This window comes from Balaenoptera borealis, assembly GCF_965194805.1.
Source record: "Balaenoptera borealis genome assembly, chromosome: 4".
NCBI classification, from domain to species: Eukaryota; Metazoa; Chordata; class Mammalia; order Artiodactyla; family Balaenopteridae; genus Balaenoptera; species Balaenoptera borealis.
This window is the reverse complement of record NC_138861.1, coordinates 42,343,490-42,353,863: the sequence shown is the minus strand read 5'-3', so window position 1 is coordinate 42,353,863 and position 10,374 is coordinate 42,343,490. Positions and strand designations below refer to the sequence as shown.

Here is a 10,374-nt window from a genome sequence, read left to right as displayed (position 1 = left end):
TTGGTGATGAGACATGGGGGTAAAGCAGAGGGGAGTCAGGGAGGACCCAAGCTCCTGGCGCTCAGTTGAGGTGGGGTGGGTGACAGCGCCGTGGGCTGAGAGAAGGACCACCAGGAAAGGGAAGGTGATGGGCTCAGTTTGGGGGACGCTGAGGTTTAGGTCTGCAACAGCGTGGAGGTGCATAGAGGCCATGTGACATTTTTGCCTTTTAGTGGCTGAAATTGCCTTCCCTGGCCCATGTGGCTGAACCAAATCAACGCCCAGCCCGTTCAGTCTGATCCCACCTGCATCCACAAAACACAACACCTAGAGACAGTGAAACAGAAACAGCATCCGTCATACATTCAGTGTTCTTCCTCTGCGTGGTTTTCATCTCCTGGCAGAAGAGCAGAGAGAGAAGCCAGTTTCTGCAATTTGTACTTGGAGATGTTCATCTTTACCAGATACTAACCCCAGAGCTGAGCGCTGCCCCTCAGCTGCTTCCTGGGGAATTCCAGAGAGCAGGGAGCAGGACGGGGGAAGGACCACCTACCTCCTCTGTCTACCTCTGTGAGCTCTGCCCCTCAACCCATCTTTCAAAAGGAAATAAAAGTAAACTTCCCTGAGAGAAGAAATGCAGATAAAAAACCCATGTCCAGACTCCTTATGCACTCTGCAGTTCATTTCTTTCTAAATCTTTTCTTTGATTATATTGTCTTAAGAGAGTGAGAGAGGGAAGAGGGAAAGAGAGAGAACAGAAATCTTCACAGAGGCTGAACTGTGCCTGCTCTGATTTCTTCTTTCTGAGCAAGTTTTTCGTCAGTGAACAGAAAAGAGCCTTTTCTAAGCTCCTCCCAGCCTGGAAAAGCCACACTGTTCTCCCTGATTCCCACCCCACCAAGGTTTCTGTGCTCCAGGCCTGCCGGTTTCTAAAAAGCTTGGAACTTTGTACACAGGAGAACAGCCGATTTCCCCTCAGCATAAAAGAGGGTCTGCAGTGGGCTTTTAGGAGCAAGGGAGGGACCTCGCCTCAGAGCTCTCATCCTCCTCACGTCCCTTCTTTAATGAACAACAAATACAGAGGCCACAATTTGAGGTGTCTCGAATCCCTCTGAGGAGAAGTAAACGAGCACCTTAGCTCAAGCAAAATAAAACGTGTGTCTTGGTCCTCGTCTCTAGAAAAGCAGAGATTGGGGTATAAAAGTGAGAGGTGCAATTTGCATTTCTCTAATGATTAATGATGTTGAGCATTCTTTCATGTGTTTGTTGGCAATCTGTATATCTTCTTTGGAGAAATGTCTATTTAGGTCTTCTGCCCATTTTTGGATTGGGTTGTTTGTTTTTTTTGATATTGAGCTGCATGAGCTGCTTGTAAATTTTGGAGATTAATCCTTTGTCAGTTGCTTCATTTGCAAATATTTTCTCCCATTCGGAGGGAGGGAGATGCAAGAGGGAAGAGATATGGGAACATATGTATATGTATAAATGATTCACTTTGTTATAAAGCAGAAACTAACACACCCTTGTAAAGCAATTATACTCCAATAAAGATGTTAAAAAAAAAAAAAGTGAGAGGTGCAAGCGAGGTGGTGAAGGTCAAAGGGAGGTGGGGTAGGTCAAGGTGAGAAGAGAGTCCCCAGGATGTGCTTCCACTCTGGCCAGGGCTGGCTGGGCGCAGACAGGGTCCTCCTGACCCGGGGCCTCTCTGGAGAGACTGCAAGGACAAACACACCTCGGGCCTCAGAAGGGTGCATAAGAGGGAGAGAGTGGAGGGATTTGTCCACAGGGCTCCCTCCCATCCCTCACCTCCCATCTGTCAAGTTCCACCCCAGAGGGAGTCACCCCTGCCCCCCATCCCCAGATGTCCAGGTTATATCACTCACACCCTTGTCTCAGAAACCAAATCCCACACCTTGTACAGTGGTGTTTCCTTCAACTCCAAAGTGGAATAGGTGGGGCAGAGAGAGAGAGAGAGAAGGAGGAGAAGAAAGGGGGAAGGAGGGGGGAGGAAGGGAAGGGGGGAGAGAAGGAGGTGGGGGAGCCCCTTCAGCTAAGGACATCAGAGAAGGAACACAGTTTACCTGCTAGTACAATAGGTTCAACGTACACCACCTTTTCTTTCCCTGGGACAGGTTTCAGCAGAAGAGGAAGGAAAACCTCCAAGAGGGGTGGGGGTGGGGGAATAACCAAGGTCTAAAGGGCATCTTGAGGGTTCCCAGAAGGAAAGTGTAACCGATCAGGACCCTATGGGGCTTTCCTGGGACAGACCCCTTTCCTATACTCTCTGGTGTACCTCCTCTCTGAAGTACCCAGATAATACTTCCTGAGTTGTTTTACAGATGCGAAAACCCCCATGTAGGCCCCAGGCCCACTGGAGCCTAAGGATTGAATGTTAACCCCTGCAACACGGCCCTGACACCTCATCATCAACCACAGAGAATTGTACACGAGCTGATCACAGATCTTGTGAGCCCCCTCCTTCACCTGGCCTTTAAAAATGCTTTCCTGAAACCCATATGGGAGTTCGGGCATTTTGAGCACTAGCTGCTGCCCTGGACTCCTTGTTGGGCGCCCTGCAATAAATGCTGCACTTTCCTTCACCACAACCTGGTGTTAGTGGGTTGGCTTAACTGCGTGCAGACAGGAGGACCCAAGTTTCGTTCGGTACCCAAAGGACTGAAGGGGTCAGGCTGGTTACGCCTGTGTATTTTGTGCATCAGGAACCTGGAGCAGAGAGCAGTGAGGGAGGCTGAGGAGGGAACCAGGGGGCCAGAATCTCCGTCGTGGGGAATGAAGTACCCAGAGAGGCACAGAGGCGCTTGCTCACAGAAAACAGTGCCTATAAGACCAGTCACAGAGATTGGTCATGAGAAATGCTGGTCTACACCCCAACCTACCTGCCAAAAAAGGCCCAAGGAGATCTAGACGTGACACTTGATGCTGCACTGTCTGTCCAGCTAGTCCTAAGGATAGACCACTGTGCATCTTTTGTGAGCAGAATGGAAGATGTCAAAACGGGCCCCCCTATTTCCTGGGGCAAGGGCAGGACCAGACCTCTCCTTGGCAGAGAGGAAACCAGGGTCCCCTTCAAAGATGTTCCCTGGTCCATTCCATTTGCCCAGACGAGGAAAAACAACACACACATCAATTTCTCTTCCAGGCCTCATCCCTGCATGGGACTTGCTGACAAAGCATTGATTTAGGGGACAGAGTTTTGGGGGTCCCTCTGTTGGCCGTATGTTGGTCTCTTGGGAGTAAGTTCATTGGCTTTTCCCCGGCAGAGTCCCGTGAAAGCTGCCGAGGGCATTTGAGAACTCCTGGACCATGTGCTGGACGGACCCCCATGAAGTCAGTTCCAAGGGAGCCACAGCAGCTAGCAAGATCACAGCGTATCTATAGAAAATGTCCCATGGCTTGGGCATCTCAAGACTAAACCTGGGTTGTGATAAATGCACATTATTCACAGTGCGCTCCACAGAGTGCAAAGTGCCTTCACCTCACTATCTCTTGTTTTAATAGCAAGACTGAAGTTGATGATGAGCAATCTAGATGAAAGAGGTTGTTAAGAGGAGTTCCCAAGGTCACACAGCTGATAGACTTGAGCTCAGATCTTTTATTCCTCAATGTGGCTCCAATTCTGGCTTGGCAACCTAAAGAGGAGCCGGAGGGATGAGACTTTTACATTTAATTCGATTATTCTAATTTAGAGATGTGGTTCACAATTCTTGCATCTACGTTACCAAGTAAGAGCTTTTCAGGCCTTGGTCTTTGGACAGCACCTACCCCGCACTATCGCGGGCAGCAGCCATGAAATCCTCTGTATCATGCATTTTCATTCCTGGGTTATCACCTCTCCCACCTGGACTAGTTCGAGAAGGGAATCTATCAGCATTTCCCAGGCTGCTTCCCTCTCTCTCTCTCTCTCCACATCCCCAACTCCGACACAACAGGGAGTGCTGATAGCCGAGACTCCCTGGGAATTTTAATAGCATCAATCAGCTTCACAGCTGGGGGCAGAGATAAGCCTTTGGCAGTTCCTCCCCAAAAGCCCTTTCCCTGTTTTTGTGGGTGTAGCTCTCACTACTTCAGTTTGGGAGCTCTTCACACAAAGACAAACAGGAACAATTACAATTATCTGGGGTCTACCTGGGACACAGGGAAACCCTGTTTGAGGATCTGGGTCATTTCTAGACTTAAGACTGTAGTGGGCCCTGGAACAGTGAATAGGGCCTGCTTCCCAACCTCCCTCTTCCCTAGAAACATCAGAGGTGTGCCATCTTCCCAAAGACACTTGTTTTGTCCCTTCTTGTCCCTTCTTTATGCAATAGGCCTTCCTGGACTTTCTTCCTTCACCTCCCAAATTTTACATGGCTTGAGGGAGAAGACACTGGTTTATTCATGATTTTATAGTTTTTAATGGGCTAAGTGGCCCCATGATGTAGTGTAAAGAGATGACCAGAGGACTCATACCGAAATACTAATTATTGCCCCTGCTGGTGCGCATCCTGGGGCCCATTACTTAATTCGTTTCCACCTCAGTTTCTCCATCTATAACATGGGAACAATTCCTGCCAGGAAGGGTCATTGTAAGGACTCAGTGAGATGCATGGGAAGCCACTGACCCCCTGAAAGACTCAGTGAAGCTTAGACCCTCCCTGACACAGGGTCTTCCTGAGCAGAGCCTTGGTGCTTTTGTACTGAACTGAAAACCAAAGGAAAACCTCACCCTTCCCTTTGGAAATCACTTTGTCCTTCTGCTTCTTTATTTCTCCTCCTACAAACACATTGTCATATACGCGGAAGATGGTACACTTATTCTTTCACCGTTGTCCATCTCATTTCACTTCAACTCAGGTATACAAAGTTCACCTCATTTCTACCCCAAGTCACCAAGGCAACCCTGCTTTTGCTATCTTTCCCCATCTTCCCAAGCCCCCCACCCCTGTACACACCTGCACATACAATCAGGGGAGAAAGAAGTCAAGGGATTCTCCATTTATTTATTCATGTGTTTGAATCCACCTTACCCTCAATAGGATTTCAAGTAATTCAAAATGTACAACTACAGTGAGATATAAATTTATATTAAATTAAAGGTAAGCAGGTGAGGACACTGGGAGATGAGTTGTTGGTGGGGTAACAGGAAGCCAGCAGTGGAATCAGCACACAAAATCGTGTCAATTATGCGAGCAGATCTGAGAAGAACTGGACAGTTGATAAAAATTATCAACATGCACTCCCTGCCCCAACTGGCACTTTGGGGAAAAGATTAGAAGAGAAAGCCACTGAAAATGACAATCTTGGCAACATCCTCATATGTTTCTTCCACGGGCAGAAAAGCTCTGGGGCCACTGAAGTCTCCACATGGACTCAGGAGGAGGTGGAACCACGGATGCTTTCTGGATCATCACCCGTTGAAGGTGGGTCAAGTGTTTGGCATCCAGGGAGTAAATACTCCTGGTTTAAATTAACAAATCGAAATTGCTTGGAAAATGCAATTTTGAAACAGGAGGGAAGGGGGCAGGGCACAACCTTTAAAAGAATGACATAGCCTGAGGACACGACATAAACTGGTTAGAACCAACTAGGTCCAAGATGGCAGACAAGTGACTTCCACTAGACCTTGAGCACGCTAAATGACACACCCACAGGTGCCATGACAGTTCCAAGACTGACCACAAAAGGTCAGAAAGTGGGCGGTGGCCCAATTCCTGGAAATCCCCACCCCTTCCCCAAAATAGCTGGAATACTCCTCCCACTCATTAGCCTATGAAATTACCCACCCCTCTAAAAACTGACAACCCCATACCCTGGTGCTTCTCTCACCTTCTGAGATGGCCCACACACTGTCTGTGAAGTGTGTTTCTCTCTAAATAAATCCACTTCTTACCCATCACTTTGTCTCTCACTGAATTCTTTCTGCCATGAGACATCAAGAACCTGAGCTTCATTAAGTCCTGAGACCAGGATCTCAGTGTGATCTCAGTTAAAAGACCGTGGGTCCAAGTCCCAATCTGAGTAGCATGGTTTCAATTTTACCACAAATTGAAGCAAGCTCTGACTTTTTGACATGGAACCACTATAGATATCATAGTAGCCCAATAAATTAAAAAACAAACAATTATCAGGTTGTTTCATAGGAATTCAAAAACTACTATGATCAAAGACGGACACCCCTACTCTCTCCCCCTCTCTCTCTCTCTCTCTCTCTCTCTCTCTCTCGTCCACTGTGTAGGCTTACCTGGAGACCATGGACTCAAAGAGCTGGAGGGAAACTCTGAGAGCATCCTTTATAGTGAGGAAAATGTTTCTTGACTCTTAGGGTCCAAGGCTAGGTCTGAAAATGAAACTGACAGATCAGATTAACAGGAGAAAAACATACACATTTTATTGAATTTGTACATGTACATGAGAGCCTTCACAAGAAAATGAACTCCCGAAAAAGTGACCAGAGCAGGAAGCTTTTATACCTTTTAGACCAAGAAACAGTACATTTGTGAACAATTGACAAGACAAAGGGGTTTGGGCTGGGGGTGGTCCAGCTAAGGCTAGGAAGTCCTTATCTTACTTAACTAGGAAGATAAGGGTTAGTTTATCAAGGTCTGTCTGCAGATTCCTCTGGTGACTTCCCTGGACTGATAAGAGTCTGTCTCCAAGACGAGAATTTATTTCCTGCCTTTAAGCAGAAAAGGGGATGCTTCTTCTGCATTTACTGCTTTTCTGAATTGCCTGCAGCTCAAAATAATTTTTATGTCAAAGAGACATATTTTGGGGTGACATATTCTGCTTTCCTTCTCATACAGATGAAGATCCCAAGGTTACCGGCTCGAGCCATCAGTGGCTGGTGGCGGCATGGAGGTTGGCAAAGCTCCTGATGCCCATTCCAATATGTGTGTCTCTCCCACTGAAACAGGAGGGAAAGGGGCAGGACACAACCTCTGAAAGAATGACACAGCCCTTGAGGATATGACATAAACTGGATAGAACCAACTAGGTCCAAGATGGCGGAAGATTTGACTTCCAGTAAACCTTGAGACTCATTATATGCTCATTATAATACATTCGCATATGCTAAATGACACACCCATGGGTGCCATGACAGTTCCGAGGCCGACCATAAAAGGCCCAAAAGTGGGCCAACTCCTGGAAATCTCCACCCCTTCTCCAAAATAGTTGGAATAATCCTCCCACTTGTTAGCCTTTGAAATTACCCAACCCATAAAAACTAACCACCCCATATTTCGAGGCCTATTGCCTTCTGAGATGGCCCACACTCTGTCTGTGGAGTGTGCTTCTCTCAGGGCCATTCTTGCCTTTTGAGACAGACCACATTCTGTCTATGGAATGTGTACTGCTCTAAATAAATCCACTTCTTACCTATCACTTTGTCCCTCACTGAATTCTTTCTACCATGAGACCTCAAGAACCTGAGCTTCATTAAGTCCTGACACCAGGTGTGTGATCTCAATTAAAAGACACTGGGTTCAAGTCCCAATCTGGGTTTTGGCCAGGTTTGAGTCTCAGCCGGGGGGTTCGAGTCCCATCTGAGTTGTGCGGTTTCACCACATCTCTCCACTGTATTTCTCTCCCCAGGCCTTTGGCTCTGGCCATCCCACTCTCAATCCACATTCTCATCTCTCCATCTTCCCTCGCTTTCCCAACTCTGCAGCAAAGCCGCTGCTGGTCTTCTGACTGCTCACTTGTGGGCACACCTCCTCAGAAGCTGCAGCACCGGGCGTTTGATTCTCCCTTGTTTCTTAGGTGATATTTGGGTTGTTTGCAATACAGGTGTTTACACTACACATCCAGCATCCACGTTGCTTCCTTTCTGTGAAACTATTGATTCCTCCTCTTGGCAGCTGAAGGGAGGCTTTGATGTGGGGATGTGTTGTGGTTTCTGAGGAAGGGAGTTGTTTGGAGGAGGATTTACAGCTGTTTGAAGAATTCCTCCGCCCTGGCAATTGTTCTGGAGGCAGGAGCTGCTGGTGCATTTTCCGGACTGGGGGCGGCTTTCCTGAACCCTGTTTCTCTCTGAGAAGGAGAGAAAGGAAACTGAAGTGCTTCCAAATAAAGATCTGAGTAATGAGATTTGATCTGAAGGGATTTGGTAGTAAACTCCAAGAATTTCCAGACGCGATCCAGAGTACCGGCAGATTTTGTTCCTTCCAGGCAGGCAAAGGGGCAGTTCTGCGGGGGGCAGGGGCGGAGGGGAGGTGTTTATTGATCCCTTCTCCACCCCATTTCCCCTTTAAATTTTTCTGCCCCAAGAGACTTCCTCGGTTCTGTTGCAGCAACTCTCAGCAAGTGAATAGTGCTTTCTGGGGACCTCACCTTTGTTCAGTAGGTCCGCAGTGATACAGTAGACATTTTAACGCACAGTGCTGAGTTTTAATAGACTATTAAACTACAGCATTACACATTAGCTAGCTATGGCACAATTGCAGAAATATCGAAGATGTGCTCTCGGGAAAGCACTATTTACTTTAATGGGGAGATGCTGCAATAGACTGAAAATCTCTGCAAAGGGAACCGAGGGAGGAGGGTGGGGAGGACCCAGGAACTGTGACCTGGACCGAAGCAACCCCTTTTCTCCTTCCCAGTCCCTGAGCCTGGGACAGCAAGTCCTGGCCAGCTGGCAACCATCCCCAGCCCTGGATGGCTTGTGGCTCCTTGTTCCAGAAGATTTTTGCCAAGCTGTGAGTGTCATGGTCACCTGGCACTCCAGGCCCATTTTGTTTGGGGTCATTTGTCTGTGGTCTGTGTCTGTGGTCATTTGTCTTAGTTTATCGGGGGGCTGGAACTTTCCTTTTTATGGTTTGCTCTGTTCTCTCTGGCCTGAACGACAGGAGCACAAGGCAGATGATGCTCTACTTTGGAAAAGTCATTTTGCTCCAGGACTTTCTCCTCCCAAGTGCCTCTACCCCAGCACACACTCAAAAGTATGCGCACAAGCACAAGAGTTTTTTGTAAGGAACTCAGACTCCCAGAGTCTGGTCCCCTCTCATCATTTCAGAGGAGGCTGGGCCTGGTCTCCCCACAGGAGAAAGCCAGCAGCTTTCAGATCAGCTGTGATGTCAGAGCTGAACTCAGTAGATAAAGGACCCTATCCAGCCATTATGCAAAGTATATAAAACTCTGAGCAGGTTGTTGCCCACTGTCTCAAACTCTGCAGCAGAAATAAACCTCGAGAACAGAGCCATCCAAGCCTTACCCAGATGAGAGCCGTGAACAGCATTTTCCAAAAAAATCTATCTTATCACCTATGCCTTTTCCTACTGTGCCTTTCTGCTGTACTGCAACATTGAAAAACCAAACTGCAAATTCTAAAAAGAGGCTGGTGCCTTCCCAGGATATGTTCTCCCAAACACACTCTTTATGCAAACCCAGGCCCACAGGAAGCCTGAAGGAAGAAGTGGAAAGACAAGGGAAATAGCCCCCAAATCAGTAGTACAACAAGGCTTCCCCATCTGCCTAACTAGTTTGCTCATTCAGCCTTGGAAATCATCACTTTCCCACTCACTTGGTGACATTTCATTCTAGGTGAGCAGACGAGAATGTTAATTTTGTTCATGCTCTCTTCCATGTATGATTACAGGGTAGGGTGAATGGCTCTCTTTTTCTTTTTTTAAAATGGAATGCTTGTAAGGAGGGGAGACAAGCCTGCATCCAAGGGCAGTATTTGCTTCCTACAGCCCTTGCTTCATCCCTCTGGGGCTTGAAAGCACAAAAACAAGAAGGGAGTTTCACAAACTGCTTCTTTAAACCTTTCAAAAAATATATTATAAAAATGACACGCATATGGTTAAACATTTTTTCCCCCCAACAGCTCAGGAAGGTATAAAATACAAGGGATTATCTTCTTCATCTACCTTACCCCTTATCTAACTCCTCCAGGGAACCACCATGAATGGCTTCAGTTTTTTGGTTTTTTAAAATAATTATTATGATTTTAAATGATATATCTTCTTTGTTTCAACTCAAGAAGCTACCTAACGACTGCCTGTGGTGGAAAGAGACAGAAATGTACCTCTCCACCTTGGTTGTCCCTCTACCTCTTACATTGGCTCAACGTCTCTCAGTAACACCTCAAAGTGAATTGCAATCTTAGCAACAGTTAAGGGTGGGCTGGAAATACTTAGGCTAGGTGCTGGGAGGGGTGAACAGGAAAGGCTAGAGAGGAAGGAGGGAATTCCAAGAGGAAAGAGTTGTAGTGAATTTCTTTTTCTGCATGGCTTTGTTGGGTCATGTAGCTGCTTTTTCCGCCATTAGTTAAAGGGTTATGATAGCCAAGATACGGAAACAACCTAAATGTCCACTGACAGAGGAATGGATAAAGAAGATATGGTACATATATACAATAGAATATTACTCAGCTATAAAAAAAGAATGAAATAA

At 46.9% G+C, this 10,374-nt stretch overlaps 1 protein-coding gene across 3 annotated transcripts in view; it reads left to right on the top strand.

Moving 5' to 3' along the window:
• The window catches only part of LOC309627416 (uncharacterized protein), a 30,315-nt gene extending 20,168 nt beyond the window's left edge, over positions 1–10,147 (top strand). Inside the window, exons 3-4 of one of the 3 annotated variants that reach the window (XM_082389300.1) lie at positions 5,315–5,399; positions 6,783–10,147. In XM_082389300.1, coding sequence (XP_082245426.1) covers positions 5,315–5,399; positions 6,783–6,949 — 252 coding nt within the window. In that variant the 3' untranslated portion in view covers positions 6,950–10,147. Of the gene's footprint in view, positions 1–212 lie in introns of all 3 variants that reach the window. The other 2 variants (XR_014243735.1, XR_014243736.1) reach the window with 2 other exon arrangements.
• The last annotated feature ends 227 nt before the right edge of the window (positions 10,148–10,374 follow it).